At 38.2% G+C, this 25,072-nt stretch overlaps 1 protein-coding gene across 3 annotated transcripts in view; it reads right to left on the reverse strand.

Moving 5' to 3' along the window:
* The window catches only part of BMPR2 (bone morphogenetic protein receptor type 2), a 113,638-nt gene that overhangs the window by 55,257 nt on the left and 33,309 nt on the right, over nt 1–25,072 (reverse strand). For all 3 annotated transcript variants that reach the window (XM_069781735.1, XM_069781736.1, XM_069781737.1), the window contains exon 2: nt 1,008–1,181. In XM_069781735.1, coding sequence (XP_069637836.1) covers nt 1,008–1,181 — 174 coding nt within the window. The remainder of the gene's footprint in view (nt 1–1,007; nt 1,182–25,072) is intronic.

The raw sequence follows: 25,072 nt of genomic DNA on the forward strand, positions 1-25,072 counted from the left end.
GAGCCTTCTAAGCAGAAGTATGCCGTTCCCCATTTCTCTGATACCCCAGACAATATTACCACCCTCTGGCCCACAGTCTAGATGAAATTGTGACCTAGTCCCCTTCTTAGAGCTAGGCCACAGGCTGCATCTATAGTTTGATGTCTCTTGCATAATTTCTAAAAATTCTGTCCTTCCTCATTGTCAACATCACTGGACTCTTCTACAGGATCACAACTTATTTCTTAGTTAATGCAGGCCCCTTCTCCCTGCAGCAACTGTTCCTTCCCAAGTATGGTCAATGGCAGTTAAATGTAATTTATGCACAAATGCCTGAAAGGGAAAGAGGCAGCGTGGGGGCAGAGGTGAGCAGTCAGACTGCTTCTTTCAGCAGATTACCAGATCAAACATAAAACAACAACATTGAGTACAACTTCACAGGATGTTTCTAAATGCCAGTTTTCATTCAGTCTTATACTACATTAACTTTCATCCAAGTAACCAAAAGCAGAGTCCTTGAGAATGGTAATCAAAACACGTCTCCAGCAACTGCAAAACCCTTCACCCCTCCCTCCCATCACTCTCCCCACAGAATAGCAGCGAACTGACAGTTAGTGACATGTGACGGTTTTGCACTATAGTGGCAATTTTCTATGTAAACAAACATCCAATCAATATGAATATACATTTTTATTTAATGAGACACTTATTTTTAAATTTATCATTACATCAATACAAATACTGAGAGTCATGAAAGCCATCTTCCTCTGGACATCCTAAGTAACAAGCAAGTGGAGTGTTTTTTCTTTCAATGGTGCATTGATCTCTTTGGTCTCTTTTAGAAGTCATTTATTTCAAACAAACTTTCTGTTCATATTTAAAATCGCTAAATGGGAAGTTTAAAATTATGCAATGCATAAACAAAATGTCTAGCGTTGCAGCTGTGCATCTTCGTATTGGCTGGCTAGATCACAAAAAAAGCGAAAAGAATAGCAAAACTACTGTGCTTACACTGAAATGTTACATACCTTGTTTTACAAGATGTATGTCTCCTTCTCGTGTTTTTTCCCAAAGTCCATAGCAGGTACTACCTTTCATGCACAAAATTGTGCCATTCTCCTGGGAGATTCGGCTCTCACTGATTCCATGGTCCTGCTGATATGGGTCCTTAAATGCACACAGCCGCTCCTCACTCTGCGCAGCTTCAGACAAAGAAAGAAAAATATTTTTTGTCAGTGATTTTATGCATGAAATATTAACTTTAATAAAAGGACTATTACAGTATTCTGGAAACCTGCATTCAAAACCATCCTGAATTATATATATCCATTCTTTAAACTGTACTCCAACAGTCAGAAATAAAAATCAGGTCTGTCCTGAAGTTACTTTCATAAAGAGGACAAAAAAAACGCAGCAGATGTTTCAAAATGAATGTGCAAATGTTTAAAGTTCACAGGTGCAGAATAAAAATTTCATTGCATAGTCTGCATCATCTGTATCATTTGTCCTCAAGCATAAGTTACGCAACTGTTAGCTGGTTTCTTCAGTAACTGCATGCGTTACTTAATTGTTTGCAGAACCTAAACCAAGATGATCTTTTTCAGACTGCCATCCAACCCAGTGCCTACGTAATTCAGAGGGTTTTTTTTACTCTCTTTTTACTGACCTATCTCTTTTTTCTACATGTTATCCAGCTGTTGCACTGATATTTACTTCTTTTTGCTCAGCAACATATCAGTTTGGGCTATTTCACACAACTTCATTAATGACCACCAATAGAAATACTAACAGCAGAGTAAAACCCATACAATTGTCCAGCAGTTCTGGGAAACACTGCCTGTAAACAGGAGCAACGCTGCATGTAAAGACTCCCTGTGGCATGTCCAGCAGGAACATGATAAAACATACAAAGAGATCACAAAAATACATACCCATGATCACTTGAAAAATCTTTGGGGCTTTTTATTAGAAGAAAAACAAAACGAAAACCATCCACAAAAACCATACTGATTTTTAGAAGAATATTTAATCAACAAACTTCAAAAATTCAGTATCTTAATAACTCGTATGTTTTACCCGTATGATTTACTGCTTTTTTGTTTATATCACCTCAATGAAAGGACTCAGCCATGCTGATATGCCTCTGTCATCTTTTCTAAAGATGAGTAGGAAGAGAAGAGAAAACACATTCAAACAATAAATTCTTCAGAAAGGCATCAAGTCCAAGATAAATAAATCCTACATTTGTAGTGAATATGATATTTAGATGGTTTTGTTCTTCCCTTGAATGATTTTATAAAGCGCATGGAAAGCTAGGTGTGTAAGTACAAGGTGCTTAAGTATTATTCAGTAGTACAGCTCAGCAAACATCCAACTGCAGTAAGAATTTGTACTACGTATCTCAACAACTAGATTTCACCCAGTTCTTTAACTCCCATGAAAGCACTGGTAGCAAAGAGATGCAAGGTGGAGTAGATTGGTCTTTTGGGAAAACAGATTTTGAACTTAAAATAAAATTATAGCATACATAATTGTAAATTATTAAAGGTACTGTATATGTATAAAGTACCTCCTCACTGAGGATTTATTTATTTGATCGTTCTACAGCACGGGCCCCAAAGCAGCCATGTTTCAGCAAGGCAGACTCACTGCAACAATGCTGTTTCATTGTGTCACCAGCACAGACAATTAGGTAATAGAAAGACAAACCAAGAGACCGAGATACGTGTCTCACTTCTAAGGCTGTTACTATTCACTAAGGAGTCAAAATCCATAATTCTCTTATGCTGAGACAACCATAAATAGCTGCACCATCCAGAAAAGCAGTCTGTCAGTGACTCCCAGTTTATTCTGTGGCAGCAGTAATTAAAACAGCACAACTTAGCTTATATTTTAGTAGTCTGGTAGGGTGTGTATGATCAGTTGAGCTGCATGTCAGCTCAGTGGCAGTAAAACTCTCTGCTGAGAAGACAGGAACTCCTTAAGCCACTGTAATTCAATCACTTGCAGCTCCATGTAGTCCAATAACCTGGCCGGCAGTCCATGCTACTCACCCACCTCTCTGTACACTAATCAGTGTGCAATTAACACTTTACATCTAGAACTAGAGTTTTAAAGTGATAAATACATTTATTTTAAAGCAGTGGCTTCATATTCATAAACTCAGTGGCCTAAATTTCATATACAATTTTTTTCTTTCTAAATGAGTAGAGTTAGTCAAGTTACTGAGGACAAAAAGGTCACACATTAACAGCTAGCATATGCTGCCTCAAGCAGTACTTGCCAGTCGCACGTAGTTTTATTCTCAGGAACAGCTGAGTATGCCAGGCGTGAAGCATCTGTCCTGCATTCTCTGCTCCATGACATGGGACTGGCCAAGAAACAATGCATGAAGGACAGTACTTCACTGCCATAATGAGACTGGAGCTGACTAATTTTTAAAAATCAAAAGGAGAAAAAAATTATAACGAAACTATAATTTTCAAGAGAGAACAGGACAGAATTATACAGCCTTGTGAAACACGACATATCTGCTCCTAGGGACACCATGAAGGTTTTAAAATCGGTTGCATGTGGTAGCTGAGTGGGACTAAGGTCATCCAAGATGTTGTTTACAGAATGCTCAAACTGCTGCAAGATAAGCCCTTTCATAATTTGCCTTTATTGTGAAAAAGAAATTTAAAAGAACAGAATTTATAAAGCAGCCACACAGATTTGGTTTCCTTATCAAAAACCTGTGGTTTAAAAAAAAAAAAAAAAAAAAAAGTAATTCCAGGAAAGTCCACTTTCATAATACCTTGATAGGTTTTAAAAAAAAAAAAAATTAACTTCTGAACTAACAGAAGAAAAAGAAAAAAACCCCTTTGTTTTTGCTTTCTCCTCAGACATATAGTTACATATATCATGTCTGTGCTCCAGAGACACAGACAGCTTTAATTGTCTACTTTTCTGGTCTCTTCATCTTTCTATAAGTCTCTTAAGATCAAGGTTGAGAGGCAGGAACATGCAGAAGATACTTGAAAAAAGAAAAGTTGTTAACTGTTGTGCTAGATGCTGTCCAACCATACACTATAGAAAACAACAGTTGCTACCAAAGGCTTTTCTGATTTAAGAAAAAGTAATGCTCTATAAAAATACCTGCAGAGGGGAGGAAGGGACAAGCAGGAGAAAGTACAACACCCACTGCTAGCAACCTGAGTGTCCATCTTTATCAGTTTTCTAGCAAACTAATCAAAATGCAAGTTAACTTGCCACAATTCAACGTCAGATGATCTCACTGGGAAACTTTTCCAACAAAAAATAAAGGTTACTCACCCAACAACTAGAGTTTTCATGCTGATCACAGCACATTCCTGCTTCAATTATAACTTAGAGTAGTACAACCCCTGTGGGAGCAGTACCCACTGCAATACTCTGCTGACCCCTGCCCCTTCCCTGATGGCATGGAACATCTGGAGAACGGGGGACACGTAACAAAAGCTACTTTATTTTTCTGTATGGCCTCTGTAGGTTCATTGTTGAATCTGTAATGCCGAAGAAAATTGGGTAGGGCATTCAGATGTCCAGAAACTGTCTTGAAGAACAACAGAATAGATGAGCCGCTTCAATTTCTTTGCGTGATTTTGGCACATTCCTGCTCTGGGAATTTGGCAGTAAGGTTGCCGTCTTCCAGGCAGTGGAAACTAGTCAGCTCTAAAAACTTTTAGTATTAGAATACTTCTAAGTCAGGCCTTGAAAGCAACCTCCATCCTAGATGAGTATTCCTTAAACCTTCCCCAAAAGAAATGGAGATAGTACTACAAAAACATACGGAAGTGCTGGGGTGCCTATTCTAAACTTTACCTATTTCAACAGAAATCTTACCCTTCAAGGTAAAATACTGTTGCTCATTTGGATTTACATGTGTTCCTCCTGGATGACCATTTACGTCAGTTTTCAGTCACCATGGAAGCCAACAGCTATGCATGGTACATTCAGAGCTGAAACACATCTACCTGACCCTTGGGAGCGCAGCACCTGCAATGTGAAGGGCAGCCACTAATGGTCTCTGTAGCAGCTTAGCTGGAAACAATTCCAAAGCTGCTCCTTCCAAAACTCCATCCTTGGAGATATTCAAAAGCCATCTGGACATGGTCCTGGGCAACCAGCTCTAGATGATCCTACTTGAGCAGGGGGTTGGACAAGATGACCTCCAGAGGTCCATTCCAACCTCAACTATTCTGTGATTCTTGCAGGACACAGGTCTCAAGGTACTCAATGTGCAGCAACCAGACATAAAAACAATATTCCTTAGCTGGGCTACCTGCTATTTTTGTCTCCAAGGAGGTGAAATGGTAGGGTAAGACCAGAACTACTGGATTCTCTTGTTTGTCTTCAGTTCACGGAGATCCAAACCCAAGGAAATACCTTAATGTTAAGATCTTTATTAAACAACAAGAGCAATTAAAATAAACAACTTGCATATCCCTATGAAGACTGAAGCTCTTGAACTGATCCATTTGACATATCCAGTTCCTTTGCTAGCTATGTCAGAAAAATGAAGGGCAAAGCCCCTGCAGACAGATGCGCTCACCAGATACTAAGGACCCATGAACGGTTCACTGTACAGTGCTCCTTTCCTTACAGATTTCACAGACCCAAGATACACCAGCAGTGTATCCTCAAATTGGCAAAATGCAGAAGCCACTTACAGATCAAGCTATACACGAAATGTCCCAGCATACAAAGAAAACCAAGACCTAGCACAAAAATAAGTGGCAGCACAGATTTCACAGGACATCCGCTGCATGGCTGAAGTCATCTTTTGGAGCCCTGCTCTTACTAAAAGAAATCATGTTGTTCCAACTCTTTTACAGGTCCTTTCAAGCTATCCATCTCACTACCCCTGCACAAGTTAAGCATTACAAAAATAACTGCAGTAAAATCATTAAAATTAATTTGGATTGCAGTTTCTCTGTAAATGTGTAAGTCTATAATAACTCTTCCATCATTAAGTCTAAAGCACAACAAACAGAAAAAAAACTGCCAACGATGCATGTATTCCCCCAAAGATTATAAATCTACTGAATCAAATGAGCAACTTCTTTTTGGTTGGGGGGTGGGGTGGACAGCTCTGGAGAGTTCACTGTACTTAAACACAATTATCTGATTAAATCAGTACGTGACAAAAGTACTATTTCATATTTTTAAAATTACAACTATGAAAAGGAGAAAGTCTCATTAAAGGCTACCTCCAAAACTGGAAAACAGCTATTTATTATTTCTTTCACAATATATAAGAAGCAAGAGAAGGACTTTTGGTACTTTTATTAACTTTATAAGGTAAAATTCATAGTAAACTATATTTGTTCATCACAGAACTCATACACTCAGGTCTTTTCTAATTCACCTTTAATAAAAGACAATGAGAGAGATTTTGAAACAAACAAATGGCAATTGAATGCTTACATGTCATACGCCACTGAAATATTTGCTACTACAGATAACTGTAGTAGCAACAAATAGGCTGAAATGCCTATTTTCCATTCCTCTTGAATTTGTGTACCAGACAAACTATGTCAAAATAATTCAAGAAAAATAATAAAATGAACTCAAAACTTCCGTTCTCTCATCCAGCAGAGATTTCCAACAAAGACAAGAAGGGAGGGCACCATTCCCAGAAGTCCTACCAAGGGAAAAACCAGCGAGAACGGGACAAGCTCTTCACTTCCCTATCACAAACCAGAAAAAAAACAAAATGAGTTCTGTTGCTCTCCAGCCCATTTTACACCTATATTTATAAAAAAATACACTTTACTGTTCAGTTTAAAAAATATGCTTAAAACACAAGCAGCATTACAACTGAGTATGGGTGCTTCAAGAAGTAATTTAAGAAACATTAAATGTTCTTAGCTTTCCTGCTTGGCTGCCATTACTGCTGTATCTGATCACCACACACACATTAACAGACTTGACTTGAAGCGGACTGTGAAACCTTATTGTCACATTGCGAAAGGAGAATGGGGAAACAGACTATGTTAAATTACTTTCCTGAAATCATAAAGGAACTAGGAATTGCCCATAGTTTCCTAAGTCCATCCTGTGGCTCACACTTACTGCCACAGTGCTCTGGGGGGCACAGAGTTCGTCCCCATGCCACTATACAGGCTCAAGAAAAAGCACTGGGGCTTCAAGAATTTCCTTTTGGCATAGGGCTCAGGTTTTGATATGATTACAATCTTAGCATTTATCAGTTCTACCGTCAACAAAAAAGCTGAAAAAACAAGTTATTATAGGAAAAACACTATACTGATGTTTTCAGTATTTTCTCCCTGTAACCATACTGCGATTTCCAACTGCTCAGGAACAGAGAAGCGATTCACACAAATATGTACATTCTGGATGTTGGTAATGGTTTGCTACAAAAACACCCTGAGATGTGTTTATTATTTGAATATTTGCATTCATTCCCCACTGAAGATACTGCTGGACAGCAAAGATCAAAAGAAAATTATAAGAGCATCTACTGTCTGTGTCAGAAATCTTGTGTGCTATGAATACACAATTCATGCATACTAGGATGAGTTTAAACAAATGAATATGCTGTTATTGCTTTTAATATACAAATTCTTCCATGATCATTGTGTGTTCTAGGAAAACATAATTACTGAAAACAATTACAACAGAAATACTAGAAGTTACAGGAATCCAACTGCAAATCCTTAGAACATGAGTCATGTTTTCATTAATAGCATAGGAAGTCAGTTCCATTAGTACTTAATCGACACTTCCTGACCTTACATCTATTCGATGCAGTACATGGAATTTGCATCAAGTGCAAAGGGAGGGGGAAAGGAAGGAAAAAGGACTCAAATGTTACTCAAATGCTACAAAGAATTACTCTACTTCATGTTCTAATTGTCGGGATTAAAAATAAATAAATAAATAAACTAACAAACATTTGCCACTTTACGATTAATGCCAGGCAATACATTTTGTGATGCAACAGTCATGAATAAAAGAATCTGAGATAACTGTCACAACAAACTTGCACGTAACCTGTAAGAATAGACTTGCTAGCATCACAGACGACATAGAGGGGTACCATGTTGGTAATTATGTCCAACTGCCTTCATGACCACACAGGTGAAGACTTGAGAAAAGACAAAAAATTAAAAAGGTTTCTGAGCATTTGTTTGCCTGTAACGGGATTTCTTTAAATACAGGCTACCATACATTCAACTGGGAACCTCATTAGGCTGCAACAGATTTTTTCTGAAACAATTAAGGTTTTTTTCTGTAACTTGTCCTTTGAATTAGTGAGATTTTCATCAGAACAGCCATAGACACAAAACCTGTTTTCTTTTGGCCCTGTCAGCTCTCTATGGAGTTATTTTATTTACACAATACAGGGAAACATCATCACCCTCAAGGCAGGGTTACGAGATAGCACGTGTCTTCATAATGCAAACTATTAAAAGGAAGGCGATTAAAGTAATGTACATCAGGAGGCTCCTTTGAGTATATCCTTTCAACTACTGATAGCTGAATTCTGGCGTGATGTAGAGAGAAACAGAATCCTGAAGAAATCATCACCTAGCAAGCACTCTACTGCTGCTTTTTTCATCTTTTTCTCCTCAGAGGTTTTAATTACAGATATTTCTAAATGTGTATACACTTATGTAAAAATATATCACAAGCAGATGCCTTTTGAAAGAAGACATTCTTCTACAGACAGACCATCTTAATATTAACTTAGAGCGGGAAGAAAAAAGCTAAACTGCGGGTAATCTTCCATGTATTTACACTGGTCAAGAAGAGAAATAGTCTGCTTAAGGACTGGGCATGAGAGCTTGAGGGTCTAAACCAACCAGAAACGGCCTGGGGACTTTCTGAGCAAGAGGTCAGGAGCAGCACAGTGCAACACACAGCCAGGGAGCAGACAGCACAGCCTATTGCTTTACAGCAAACTTCTATACTAGAAGTACTCCAGGTGGGCTCCACAAGTGCAACCACTAGATTAATATTTCGAAGACATGAATAAGAAAGAATGGAAATTTAGACGAGAAAATACAGGAACTTCCAGGAAAGAAGCAGGAGAGTAAAGAAAAATGCTTCAGAAATTTACATCTGTTGTCATAAGCTTTCCTCTCCTTCCAACAAGAGGAGAGGAAATAAACACATCACGATCATTAAAGCTCCTCCTATATTTTATAGGACATACTATGTACCTCAAGATATATTGCAAAATATATTTTGACAAATCCCTTACAGTTTATACTCAATGTTAAAATCTGGAATAATCTGTTCACAGTACTGCATATCCTTAGCCTTCACTGATGAAAATTATTTTGGTTTTGTCTGCTTTTGCTGTGTAACATCGCAGTTTCAAATGCTGGCAATTACACAGGCTTTGATTGAGAACTAATGCCAAAACTAAAATGATTACTAGTACTGATATCCATTCCAAAATGATTAAGTGACTGCACATGCAGATGACTAAATCATTTATGTTCATTACAAGACCCTTTTCCATCAAAATAGCATGCAACTAGAAAACTCAAGTGCCTTTTTTTCTGTACATGGCTATACTTTAGTCCTTCCTTCTCCTCAGTCTAACCTTTGAGCAAGTAAATTTGAAGTCTCTTTTCTCTCCTTACTCCCTTTCTAACACATTGTTGTCTGCTGATAAACACTACTAGCAGTGACAGAGGCACCAACCTTTTCCTATTGTGTATTCTTCAACAGTATGTGGGTATGTTGGTGTTTCAGCTTCATTCTGAAGTACCAGTGATCTCTTAGCACTAAATGAATAAAATAGAACTAGATCACGTGGCAGCTGTGTTGTATCTCGCATGTTGTGCACAAGGTTCACGCTTCACTTCCCACCCAGGCACTGCTGCTGTCTTGCACCACTGCGGTACATGGTCCGTGGCCTCCTCTCAGCCCCGTCTGGGACGTCCTGACCCTCTTAGCACAGCCTCACAGCCACAGGGCCACCAACACGTGCCCCCCTTGCAGCCCCCTGATGCTGTATGTCTCTGCCCTGATACATTCACCATACCAGGAATTCCATGAACTGGAATCAACGTAAATAGAGAGGTATGGAGTGGCCAGAAAGTAAATAGTCAACTCAAATTCTTCAGTGAAGGCCTTGTTCTCCTTTCCCCCAAATTTACTCTCAAAGGAAGTGTTACCTTAGAACCCATCTTAAGCGAGAGAAGCCATGCAGGAGGAGAGCAACAGGATGGCAGAGATTTATTGCTAGCAGCTGTCAAATTATGTAGTCCCCAAAAGGTGCCAGATTTTATGCAAAAATACCTGCGCTTACTCCCATAAACTGTGTCACTGCCTTATTTCCACAATCTTCTAAATGTTTGAGGACAACCAGACCAGCTCGCTGTGCAAACCTCAACCGAATCGGGCATTACCACAGAGTCAAAATTTCATCCATCTAGTAAGTGCACAAGATACAGTGGAAAGAAAGCTAGCAACACCTGTGTTTTGGCATAAAATTTGCTGGGACAAAATTCAAGAATTTCAAGCAAATTTGAACCAACAGAGTTAATACTGGTTCACGGTTTACATTAAGAGGCTGAGGCATTTTTCAGCTGCTATGGGAAAAGATTCCAGCTGAATCTGTAATGAGGACATCTCATTTACTCAGCCAGGGTCAGAGAAAGACAAACTACAGAATTAAAACCAAGCGTCCTGAAGTCTCAACTACAGCCCTAACAAGTTGACCTTTGACTACCTCTACTTTGGCCACTAATCGGAGCTTCCCTCACCTTACAAGATTTCCTCCAGAATGTATACATTTAAACCAGAAAAAGAATCTACCTCCCTCAATGATTCAGCATTCTCCTTAACATTGTTTTATAGCTGTGTTCAGCCGGTACACAGTTAGGACATTTGTTTTTATTGTGTAAGTCTGTCCAGTTCAGCAGGTTTCTTCCTTCCATCTTTCTCCCCTATGCTAAATTACCATTGATTTTTAACAAGACAGAACTAAAACAAAATGTATGTAGCAAACAGGTAGTGGAGGAAGGTTATCAATCTGTCCAATATGAAATTTCTAAATAAATCACCTGCTACCAGTGAAAAACCCACTCTGGCATGTTAAAAAACAATAACATCATCTTAGTTCAATGATTACGCAGGACTGACAACATTTTATCACACAACTTTTCACTTAAGAAACAGTTAAAGGCTTTGCAGCAAGAGATTACAGCAGGTTTGGGGTTTTTTTTAAATGTTGTAAAAATAGTAAAATATCATGCCATTTTAGCATTCACTTTATTAGCTTTAAAGTACTCATCTTCGTAATCCAACTTCAACTTATAGCCAGCTCATACCCATTTCCAAAAACTTCACATTCCATATTAAAGCAAAATCCAGTCAGTGTGTCCTGTGTAGAAATGCAAGGGTCCAAGCATAGTCAAGAAGCTCTCTGAAAAAGCTGTCAAGCTCAAATACTGGAAAGCAGAGGTAAATTAGCATAAAACTTATACAATTAAACCATTAAATACCGTAGAAGTGTCAAATCATGGAGCATGTTTAACACTGACTTAAGGGAGAATCTAATCTAAACACATTAGTGGAGCACAAAGCATAAAAACATTTACTCTTGACTCTGAATGTTTGGGTTTTGCAATAATCTTAGAGCTCCCACTGCAATAATCTTAGAGCTCCCACAGTTTTAATAAAGTTGAAGACGACGATTTTCTGTGGGGGTTCACATGGCAGAAAGCATCTCTGTAGCTTCAAATCACGTTGTCCGGTTTGCACCATCTTCTTGTCTCAAGATGAAACGGTTGCTTATTTTACCCCATGAGCAAACAGGAATTCCAATTACACACAGTTGAATCAGCTCAGAAAGAACCTACTCACAGACTCATGGTGTTGGGCAAAAGAAAGTGATACATTTTCAACGAAAACTATTTTGTAGGCCAGCTTTAATGTATACCTTCCACTTTATTTAAGTAATACTCCGACTCAAGCTAAAGGTCATTTAAGCCCAGATTTCTGGAAAAATGTAGGGAAGGAAATAGCTGGCTTTCACTGACTCGATGGGATTTTGGACATCCAACTTCCCCAGGTCTCCTGGAAAAATCCCAGCCTACATTTAATCTTCTGAAAACATGAATATGTATATTACAGGATCTAAACAAACCTAGCATTTTTCCAATTTTTTTAAAATATTATTCACTTCCTAAATGACTATATCTCCATTCAGAGAAATGTATGTTCATGTTACTGTTTAGCAATTATGTCAGAACAGAAATCATCACAGCCTTAGTCACACATAATCTTTTCCAGTGGCCAGCGTCTATTCACAGAACTGAAAAAGCCTGAATTCTTATCTTTACCCTAGACTGGAGTTCAGGGATTTTTTTTCTGGGTATGAGTGTCTGGCTTTTGTTTATCTGGGCTGTCAAAGTGAAGTATCTGCATGGAATAACACAGGAAACTCTGCAGCAAAAGCAACAGTAAAGCAAACTAATGATGTGGTATTTCTCCCCCGAACTCAGATGCAACTAACTTCCCAGAGCAAAACCAATTATTTCAGAGTCTGCTTCAGATTCCCTTGAAAAAAGTCTGTTACTAGATATTCCCCTAACACGTGTACCATACTCGCTTTTCTATGAAGCATGGTTGCCATTTCTAAAGCATGTATTTCTAAAACATTTTCTTGAAAACTTTTCAGTAGCTTGAATGCGGAGAAAGATAGTACCACATAGCCTGTCTTTTACAGTGTATTACAAAAATTTTTCCTATAAACATTTTTAGGAAGCTTACACTACTGGCAATATGCTGAAACATTTGAAAACTGGCAAACATTCTGTGATTTGAAGCTACAAGGAAATTAAGTTCCAAAACTGTAATCATATTTTGCCCTCAGTAATATATATTATATTACGTTTTGACTGACTACAGAAGCATAATCCATTTGGCTCTGAAATCTTAAACTCTGAAAAAAATGACAAGAGGAGCAAAAGGCAGAAAACTAGCTTCCACCCTGACATGCTTTATGAGGGTATCAAGCCTCTCACCTTTTCAGAATTCCTCAAAGAATATATGTTTAAGTTCAAAAACATCTCAAGCCTTTATCTTCAAGGTATGCCACAGAATATCCCACAAACCATCGCCATCTTGAGTCAAGAGCACAGTCAACATGACAGCTCCCTAGGCACCTTAATTTAGCCAATGCAAGGTGAAAGCCAATTCATGCAGAGAATGGAGTATTATCAAGGACTAGTAAGAGATTGTGGGCTGCTGCAGGAACTTGGGACCTACTTCAAACACTCTTACTCTGTGTTCCTTAACTGAGAAAAGGTATGGAAAGAATTGTGAGGTAAAGGTATTTATGGCTGCTTGTTGAACTGGAAAAAACTGGAAAATATTGACTTTTGCTCCTGCTAGACTTCAAGGTTATCACCTCATTGAACAGAGGTCACAGTTGCTATATTTCTTGGTGTTACAGTGCTTATAATGGTAGGAAGTTACGGGCACAGCACTGAACTATTTAAAATCAATTCATACATTTTCTTTATGCACTTATTCTCTCCCATTTAAATCTCTGTTGTACCAATAACAACTTCATCAGCTAAGAAGGGGATGTAAGCTAACTCTTGCAAACTATAGTCAGAAAAATCAGTGTCTAGTCAAGACAAGCTCTTCATTAACTTCTGGTTTCTAAACTTGAGCAGTTAAAAAGGGTATGGTTGGTACATGCAGACAAGCCCAGATTACTGAACACACTTGTGTTTCAAGGACTGGCCTTCATGTACTGAAATACAGTACATCACACCAAAGAAAAACTTCTGGGGATGAGGAAACAAAAAAAAAAAATCATTTTGAAGAGTACAAGATTGTCTTTAATAAACTTTCTTGATGCTAATGACAGGAAACATGTAAAATGGCACTCCCAAAATATAGACATTCAAAGAAAAGACTGTCATCAACTTGCTTAACCATTTTGCATTACACACCTGAGGACAATGACTACAATTATGCTCGAAAGACCATCTTAACTCCTCACCCTATATATATACACCCAGGTAGCACAGGTTAAAACATCTCACAAGACGTAACAGGTAGTGTGAGCAGAAAACATCAGGCTCTTCAGGTCACTAGCGAGCCTAACCCACCAACCAGCTGTTCCAGGGGTGAGCACAGAGCCAGACTACATGGGGGCTTCCCCATGCACACTGTAGCTCTCTACCACAGACATAGACACAAAAGCACTTCGGTCCATGATTTTTAGAGCTCACATTTTTTCTGAATCATACATGCTTTAAGGGCAGGAAATAAGCACAAATAGCATCTTGGCATTTGGACTAATAAGGAAGGAACAAAGACAAATCTCATCTGACAAAGAAAAAAAAAATTCAGAGGCTTCACAATGGCAGAATTTACCAGTAAAGAGGTTTTTTACTCTACATTTTCACCTTTTTTGAAAGACCTCAGTCTTTCAAAAGCACAAAGTGGTATATACTTTTACTATAGGGACACTGAACAAATATTAGTTGGTTTACATGCCTCTAGAAGAAAAACTTACGATCAAGCACTATGTCAGCCACTACTGAGAATGTTATCATTTATGAAGTGAATAAAGTAAGTTTTTCCTCTTTAATTTGACCTAGAAACATTACAAAGCAATATAACTTACACTAAACTTTTAAATAGCAGCTTTAAAGAAATTCAGATCAGGTTTATTAATTCATGTACTTATTTTCTAGCAAACTGGCTCTAATATATGAAAATGAAAGTATAACATGGAAAAACACTCATGTTTGCACATGCATTACTAAAGCTATGTTTATCAAAAATACTGTTGCACAGAATACTGGCTATTGTAAATAAGACACACATACAAACAAAGTATGTTTCCCATTCTTTTTAATAGATTTATATAATGGAAATCTTATTTGCAATCTCTTTCTAAATAAAAGATCCTGATCCAAGCCTGAATTACTTGACATGGTAATAAGCCAGATAAGAACAATTTCTGGTGATTAAAATACAAATCCTTCCAATGGTAAATGAATTTAAGTCCTTTTTTTTTTGCTAAAGTTTTAGAACAGACATGTCTTTTTTTTTTTCTTTTAACATAAACACAGCTATCAAAAAAGGGAAAAACCCAGAAGCACAGTGAAAATAGACAATGCATAACCTCAATATGTGTTTTAGAGTCTTAAGGCAAGAAATAATTTATTCTACAATATTCACTAAACACGTTTACAGGATCAGACAGGTTTTCAGAGTCTCTGAGACAAACTAATACTGCAATCAAAGGATTAGCAAACCAGCTGCCTATGTGCCATTACAGCTGATTATCATAGACTGTAGACAGCTAGCTAGCTTGGAAAGTGCTTTCAGGAATACTCCATTGTTGCCAGGGAGAAGGGTATAGTGGGATAATGTGATATTAACTTATTATTTTATTTATTACACATAAAAAAATGGAACTTATGGAATACAAATTGCATGTGGTTTTAGAAAATCTTGAGTTATAAACTACATTTACAGTAAAACCTGACAAAAATCAAGAAGTGAAGAAAATTACAGAACACTGCCATTCAGAGCTAAGGATGCTGTCCAGTGAAGGTCTGACTTTTCAATCTTCTCCCCAAATCCTACTAAAAACTAAGCCAATGCCAAAATTCATGTCTTATCAGATGCTAGGATAAAATAATGGAAAGAGAAAATTGAACAATTTGGAAGTTACAGCTTTATCTTCAAAACATTTTCAAATAGCTTTTCAGTTCACGTATAGAAAAATTTGCAAAATATAAAATTCCAATATCCCTCAATAAAAGAAGTGTCTTTGTTATTAAAGAGTGTTCAAGTAGTTTGTTATGCCCCAACACTTTCCTCCTTAAGGCTATGAGAAAGAATTATTGTTCTGACTGGAGAGTGAACTACTACCAAACAGGAAAGCAGCAGAACCCAGCATTTAACAAGATCCTGAAGTGCTGCTTACAGCATTGCTTACCAAAAAACAGGAAACGTCTTTAGTTTTCTACTAACATCTTACTAACACTTCAGAATCATGTTCTTTCAACAACTTTATGAGTTGCACTACTGGTAATGGGAGAATGTTTGCATCACTCCAACTTGATACAACTATAAAGAAAATTCAAGATTTATTAGCTATAAAGAAAATTCAGATGTGGAAGGAAATTGTAGTGATTCATTCACCTGGTAAAACCACTCCTTTCAGATGACACTGAAGCAAACCCAAGAATAGTAACCAATTGAGTTCATCCCTCTGGTAGCTGGTAAACCAAGAAGTAATTTTAGCAGACAGAATAGAGCTGTATCTTTTTATCAGAAGTATGGATGTGGCATTTTTTGCTGCATATGGTTTCCTTTGACTAACACTGGCTTGGTCTATGCCATTTGGAATTATACATTGAATTCTAAGATTTCTGTACAGGGAGAAAAAAAAGACACACATACAAACAAAACAACTGAATCTTGATGCAGTTTCTAGCTATTGATATGGCCTCTATCTCAGAAGAGGAAGCTAAAATCAGAATTTCACAGCCAGTCAAGAGAGGACCAACTGACTAGGCGTAACTACAGAAGTAAAAATATGCGGCAGTTATTCAAAGCATGGCTTTCCAGAAAGCTTTTAGATTAGATAGGTTATTTCTCCCCTACTTGCTTCTTCTCTAGTTTGTCTTCCTTCCCTCACCTTCTAGGGATTTAAAGGTCTTTGAACGTCCTCTGTAGGAGATGAAACAAAAGACATTCACAGTTTTCAAACGCTCTCAATGAGGCAGAGTAGTTAAAGTAAAGCAGCTTACCATAGTTTTAGCCTCAGCTTCTTTGTTTACAACGTGGTTACTCTCCAAATCTTGCTTGCCATCTCTATCCCATAAGACTGAAAGGTAAACCTTCCAGGTTTGCAGGCTTTTTTCACCCTTATATAAAAACTCTTGAAATCCTCCTCCCTATCCATCCACCCAAGTAAAGATTGCTGAGGGGGTCTACACATAAGTTCATCCACACCCTCTTTGGCTTCTTTATTTATAAAAGCTGTATTTTCCATTACATCTTGTTTTTTCTAAATCATAGTTGCACGTCACAGAGGACAATGAGGATGAGAAAACAGGAAATACTTTGATTGATGTGGGTTTTAACATTACCCAGTCACTGGATTATTCAGGGACCAGAAAACACTAACAGAAATTAAAGAAGCTCCCAACAACAGAATCAGTTAGATTTCACAAGGGGAAGAAAAAAGCAGCTCAGGCTCAGCTTCATTAATCCTTTCCCCTACTCCTGCCCCTCTAATTAGTATGACGCAAGTGCTCTCTGAGAACACTGGACTGTAAGGATGTATGACACTGGTATTGATGCAAAATTGGAAGTAAAATAATGAAAATGTTGGCAGATACGCAAGTCTCTCCTCTGTAAAGAGGAGAACAGAACACAAAACAAGAAAACAAAAATCCAGGCCAGGTTATCTTTGTAGGGTAATAGCAAAGGAAAATGAAGAAAGTCCAACAGAGGAAATGTGCAACTGTTCCCATCAGTGACAGCAAGCCAGTGTCCACCAGCTATGGAGGGAAAGAAGCATTCCGTGGATGAAAAAAGAGGAATTTAATTCAGTCATGACTAAGCTTTCCCTACCCAATGAATAAGTACATAAACTACAGAAGTAAGTCTTTCAGCAGGAAGCCACCATTCCCTTCTAGCTGAAGCTCTTTTGATGCAAAAGAAAGCCAAATAAGGAAGCAAAGGAAAAACGTAAATAAAGTCCTAAACAAAAAGAATTGATTTTTCTACATGAAAATCAAGTTTGAGGGTATTTTCGACGTTACAGAAGAATGTTAACAAGACATGACAGTTCGCAGGCTTTGCAAAATTACTAACTTGTAACTGACAAATACAGACAATATAAGTATGATGAAATTCAGCAATCTCTGAATACACTGAGAAGAGTTTACTCATAAAATACCATCATTATACTAGTAGTATTTGGACTTTAAAAGCTACTGAAACAGTGAGTGCAGAATCTGTCCCACAACATTTAAAGTCATAGGTAGGTTGTCCCCAGCACAGAGTTCATTATTATGTTCCCTTTGACGTTCCTTTTGCACCCCTCAAGCAGTAAGGTTCTCTGTCTTGCTATTTCTCCCCTTAATGCTGAACTTCATTGTACTTCCCATCTTACCTTTCAAAGTCCTACAGCATTTGCTCTCTCATTGACTTTTTTCAATCTGCTTATCATTTCCTTGCCTGCTCTCCCTGTGATGCATTTGCTAGCAGATGCCAGTTTCTCCCATAAGCACCAATACACCTTTTCTAGGTCACTCTCCATACATACAGCACGGTTCCTATGAGCAGCTGCCAAGTCACAAAGTCACTCTCCTTCTTTCCATCCAAGCTTGTGCTGAAAATAATTTCTACCACAATGTAAGTCCATAATGAATGGACTTTAACCATTAAAAAAGTATCAACAAAAACCCACACCAATACACTCATTAAGCTGACGCACTACACGGCTCCATTGCAACTATCTTTGGCATTCTTCAGCCTGTAACCTGACCTCCACACTTTGGCATTTTTGCCCTGAGTCATTACACTGTGTCTTTATTCTGACTATAAACAAACTGAGACAGGAACCAACTCATGCTTTCATCCAAATATGTATCAAAAATATTAAAATAAGAAAGATCAAAACTGTCCTAGTCACTGTCATGTTGCCTATTACTTAGTGCTTACCAAAGTCCCTATTCAGGGGAAGTAATTCATTCTCTCATTTCATGGGGTAACACTTGTGTAACTCCAGAATTATGGGGAAGGAAGGCGAGGGCGTTCTAGAGACCTCTCAGGGCTGCTAACACGACTGGCACGAGCACCCACTATGGAAGACCCTGTTGGTGACCCCGGTGAGCCTGCCAGCCAAACCCACAAACAGAATGGTAACACAGACCGGGCACAGCGCTGCAGTAAGAACGACAGCAGTGGAGATTTCTCCCGTATTGGTTTGCTCCTACCCGCACAAAAATTTGGCAGTCCCCTCCTTAACCAGGTCTGCTCTATAACCCAGAGACACCAGATGGTGAGAGCGCAAAAGTTCTTTTTTTAGGCTCTGTCCTCTGCTCCCGCCCATCATAAAACACTACCCAATTGCTATTTTCAACCAAATTTGACAGAAAAGTAAAGACCTCATGGATACTAATTTCTTAACAGTTCAATGAAAGCATGCTGGGTAGAGGCTAGAGACACCAGAACCACTCCAATGGAAAGAAAAGGTGCTTATTAGACACAAGAGATTTTACAGCTGAAAGAAAGATTACTTAAAAGTGCTTCCTGCTTAATACCAGCACAGCAGCTCCCAGAGGACCTCTGGCAAGCAAGATGCTCCCAATTCTGCCAGAGCTTGTCCCATCACCAGATCTAATCCACATTTCTCACTTCTATAACTTTTTAGTATACACATGTAACCATTTACACTTCACTTAAATTGTACTAAAGTTGTTAAATTCCCGTCAAGTGCCAAATAGCAGTGTTAGAGTCAGAGATGATGTCAAGGCAGAAGCTGAGAAACACTGCGGAGGTCTCTCTGCTCCTCTTCAGCACAGCTGACCGGCTTCCCAATCAAGACCAGTTGCAATGGAACAGAGGAGGAAATGGAAAAAGTGCAACATGCAATGTCTTGCTGTGTTTTAATCTAAAATCAGACATAAGCTCCTCACAGCAGTGTCTGTTTATAAAGCATTACAAACAATTGAATCCTGTCGGATCTACGCATGCACACCCCCATCACCTTCTGCTGAAGCATACACTAACACTAATCCTACGCTGGCACAAGCAGTATCTTAAAAGAATTTCGTCTATTAAAAAACAAAACTTACTCTTGGCAGTAGGATGAACAGAACAGACATTCTTTTCATTTTATACAATTTTCTCCGTATGCATACACTGATTTAAAATAGTCCACACAAGCCACCATTTAAAGCTAAATGAGTCTGAGGCTGTCAATTTTTATTTTCTTAAGCTTTACTTTTTCTATGTGTTCAAAGAAAATAAGTACTGAAAAACATCACTGCAAGCATCACTATAGCAACTGCAGCTCTTGAAGCTTCCTTGATGCAACACACTCAGATTCCAGATGGAACAAAATGCCATGTCTATCTTGCTTTTTATAAGGTGCCTCTCTCTCCTTCCTACAAAGCCTCCAAAGACTAACAGGGACATCTGCCGCAGAATTTGCTCTTGCAAAGACCACACAGACTCAGATAAAGTCACCTATTTTTGCAGTTCTGAAAACAAAACAATCAATATCATGACATCTGCACCCAAATGCCTGTGTGAAATGTCACTAGAAGAAGAAAAGAATTATGTAAGGTATTTATTCAAGTCCCTTTACAACCCAAGGGTTGACCTCATTAAAGTCAGCAGCAATTTTGCCACATTATTTCAGCAGAGCCAGAATTCCACCCTTCACAGGAGATTTCTCTGGTAGCCCAGCTCTTTGACTCGCTACACTGCATCCAAAGTATTTTGTAACATTTCACTGTAACTGCTGCCTATCAACTCTGCCTAACTACCTGGATGCAATTTGTAGAAATGGCTGTGTGTCCTTGAATCAAAATCTTAGAAAATAGTAATAATAATAAAAAAAGAAAGTACTATGGAGATTGTAAACTAATCCAGGGTTGTTTTACCTCTAGGAAAAGACAGAAGACTGGAATAAAGGCACCATTGGCTTATATCTTTTATACAGCCATCCAGGGATGAATGACAGACCATTGTGAATTTTGTTGATTGGTTCCACTGTTCTGCATGAAATTCAGCATTATGGAAGCAAGAACAACCAAAAGATCGTTTCAGGTGCCACTACGAACTGTAACTGCCATTACAATATTCAAGTAAAAAATAACACTCCATCACAATGCATCAGTTCTCCATTGCATTCCCATTGCCAAAAACACATGGAAGAGAATACAATGAAAATTCCTGATAGATTCTCTGGCTTGGCCCCTACTCTGAGAAATAATTAAGACAACATTCATCCGGCTCTTGTCTAATCCCTTTTTGAGTTTGCAGAAGCCACCCCTCAGTTCCAAGGTGAACTTCTGATATTTATTGCACCTTCCTTTTTGCACCTTCCTGGCCTGAATGAAATAGCAGGAGTATGGTGCAAGGAAAGATGGGCAGTTTACCATTTTTTCTGGCAGGCACAGATGCCAGCATTTACAGGATTCCTACAAGCCTTGATTTTCAAATAGCAATATGTTTATGTACTAGTAACATAGTTATGCCCTGGAGATTCAGCCCTTTGTCCTCCAGTTCACATAAATGAAAACAAGTACCAATACATCAAAGAATACTGTCCCTAGTTCTTATCACAAGTTTCTGCCACAGCTAACAGATGGCTCAGTTCTTATGAGTGGAAGAAAAACTATTTCCTAGCTGACCCCAAACACTTGGGCTTCCTTGGCACACCTCTCAAAGATTTCAAGAATAGGAAAATGGGGACTGTATGAATTCTCTTTCTGAAAAGAAAATAATAATGGAGGGAAACATACAGGTCAAGTAATTAATTAGTATTGTCCAGGCCATATTTGAAAAATACTAGATAGAATGCACATCTGTATTTCCCTTCTAGAGCCCTGGGCCTTAACATTCAAGATAACCTCAGCTGCCAATTATCTGGAGTCCCCATAAAGTCCATCTATTGCAGTGAGGGATCTGACAGTCGCTAGTGGGGAATGTGCAGTGAAAAGGCTTAAGTTGCCACTGTCATTTGACAAATGTGCAAGAAGTAACTTTAATTCTTTTTCTTGAATAATAATGTTTCATTTTTAAACATCGTAAGCGAGGAAGTGTCTTCAATTTCTGATGGATGTCCTATGATACGAAGTTCAGGTCTGAGAAAAAGTTCAAGCAGTATCAATATCTAACCTGCAAGCAACTAAGAGAGACTAGCATCAACAGCAATAACAACCAGAAACATTTCTTAAACTGTTGTCTAAATTCTTAAATCAAGTATCTAAACAAAAATTATTTTCTAAATTATATACATGGAACTTTAGTTACTAAATGCAAATCCAGACATGCAAATTTGATTACACATTTCTGGCACACCATCAAGGCACAGAAAAATGACACATATACTTGTCTGCCTAACTTTAACTAGAGATGACTCAGCTCATAATTATTCAGAATCTTTAAAACTTTTTTTTTTTTGGTGATCTAAACAAGCTCAAGTAAATCAATTCCCACTTGTGGATATTTTATGAAAAAAAGCAGAACTTTAATGAAATTACCTCCTTCTGACTACCTCAGTTACTTTCAGGTATAAACACAGCATGTAGGACCTATGGCTAGAGTTCCCAGGTCACAAAAAATGGCTCTAAAGATGTGCAGCATGATTAAGATTATGTCAAGGAAAGCTACAACCTTTGATACTATCAAACGGATACTTTGAGATAAATGTGGAAGATATACGTCATTTTCAAGCTTAGAAAAAATAAGAAGTCAACAACAAAAGCTTCCATGATGATTTTTAATTTTATTTTGTACTTCACCCATTCTAGCATTACTAAACAAGTAAGCTGCAGTGGTCAGTGATACTCTTCCTACATACTATTATCAGTAACTGTTGAACATCTATAGTATTAACATATGAAATAGTCAAAGCAACTTACGTTTTTAGACTGGAGGGAAAAATCTGAAGTTTTCAGCTTGGTCAGCAATATTTCCAATTTTTAGCTTTTGACTATGTTGTTTTAAATACTTGCAGAACTACCATTTCTTGTAGAAGAAATCTACAGAGTAATAGCCATCAGTACATGCTCCCCTCTCTGAGGCTAGCACCCCCTAAGAATTAAACTGATATTCTACAAGAAATTGTAATCAACTCCCTCTAGCTCAAGTATCAACTATATGTTGATGTGCCAGCCGACTGCTCAGTGTTCATCTCACTCTACTCTTCTTTCTCCCCGTATTCCTAAGACTTACTAGCAAAAGACAGTACCATTGCACTGACTCAACATCAGTTTATGCAATCCTTACAGTAATTCTAAATCCTTTTGAAAGAGCAAACAAGAGGCACATTTTCTTTCAGACAACACAATTTATCTGCATTGTAAAACAAATGTTGCTTTAAAAGCTAACTGTAACCACTCAGCAGTACTGCCACTTGCATTGCCCCTCTCCCAGAAAATTATTAACAACATAGTATGGGACAGGCTGCTTCCCTCCTTCATAGTCAACCCAGCGAACTAAGGATGCGTACAGTTTTCAGACAATATAGGACTATTCAAATCCCCATTCTGGCCTGCTTCTTTATGTCTCTATTAACTGATCTGCAGCTGTACAAACAGCAGTGTTTCACCAGCATACAGTCTCCTTCACTACAATTTATCTCATTCAATAGCACTTCCATGAGCTTAAATAAGCCCAGCATCTGAAAAACAGTAACAGATACCTTCAAGACATACTCCCCGCTATACAAAAAGATAACTACAGGTCTCAAACAGTAAATTGCATGACAGTCTGTCTATTGCATCTCCACAAAGGAGTTCTGCTGAAATTGCAAGTCCTGAGAAGTCTGAGGGGCCATGTGTTAGTTTTATGAATATTCTGACTCATTATCAGGTTCTGTTCTCAAAACAGAAAACAGCACTGTATAAATTTTGCCATATACCCAGTACAACCATCAACAAAAGCCACCATTTATTTCTTCAGGTAGAAGAGGTTTCCCAGCTGTGCTAAGAATGCCAACATTTTCCTAAATAAACTATTAAACTGATGAGGAGACTGTAATTTCTAAAGAAAAGTCTGGAAAAAGAGTTGGTTTTGCAAATTTGCAAAACAAGTCAGCTAACATGAGCAAATAGTACTTCTCACAGCTGACAGCCCTGGCTGGCAGCAGGTTGTAACTCATTTTCATGCTTCCCCTTGTTCCCCCTGCAATCTTTCTGGGCACTTTTGGGTAAAAATACAAAAGAAAGACAGATGAGACAGATCCAGACACATCCATGTAACACACTCATCCAATCCATTGCTAAAACCAATTCACCTTACAATTGCTCAGCTACGCTACATTATTCTGGGTTGTCTTTGCACAGGTATCTCAGGGCACAGTTTTGCATCTCAGTTGTTCAAAACATTCAGCAGGGTAGTACTTAAATGAAAAGCTTTTTATATTGGTGCTGCTCAGATACTGTGTTTTTTAGAAAGTCTTAAATCTTAGCCAGTTAGGATAAATCACAGGTTAAATACAGAAGGAAAAAAAGTGGCATCAGAGTTGAAAATCCTTCTGCCTAGCAGAATTTCACTTCAGAAAGCATTCTTTTTTGATCTCTTAAAACACAGTTGCCCCAGTTACTGAGTATTTCAGAAAACTTACAAATTATCTGAAGTTTTCCCCGTAACTGATATATAGAATATACTTTTAATATTAGCAAAAGAAAAGCTTTATGCCCTATAGAAATTATGATTTCAATCATTTATAGTTTAAGAAAAGGAATGGATTGAAATATTTATTTTTAGGAAATAATTTACAGCTCACAACAGGAAATGTGAAAACTAGACCATATTTTTCTAAGGTGGCGATGTTTACAGCTTTAACATACATTATTTCTCATTTGATTTAGAATATCGCACAAGAGAAGTTGATTTTACTAAGAGTACGGGAAGACCTTTGAACGTCCTGTTACAGTTATTGTGTCTCACCAACGCAAAGGAAAAAGGCGAGGGACAGGAGGGAACACATTCAACTTTGACAACAGCTAGCAGAAGTTACAGCCTACGTTTATTTCCAAGAACTTAGCTAACCCCCTTTAGCACAATAAAACACAGCAGTTGATGGGTGAAGCAGTCTGTTCTTTCTTCCCCTCCCCTTTTGAACTGCTTCTCGTCGCTGGGAGAGAAAACGCTGAGGCTCCCCTGCCCTGAATGCCTGGCTCTGGTCCAAGCTGCACTTAATGAGGTCCTGGCAACTCCCCGGCACTGCAGACGCCTCTCCAGCACCGCAAACAGCCTTCATCAAATAGACAAGAACCGCGGGCAAAGCTGCGCCTGACAGCAGGGCTTTTACTTCCAAAATAAAGAGACAAACAGACATGCTAGAATATCGTATGCC

The sequence above is a fragment of the Haliaeetus albicilla genome, chromosome 4 (genome assembly GCF_947461875.1).
Source record: "Haliaeetus albicilla chromosome 4, bHalAlb1.1, whole genome shotgun sequence".
NCBI classification, from domain to species: Eukaryota; Metazoa; Chordata; class Aves; order Accipitriformes; family Accipitridae; genus Haliaeetus; species Haliaeetus albicilla.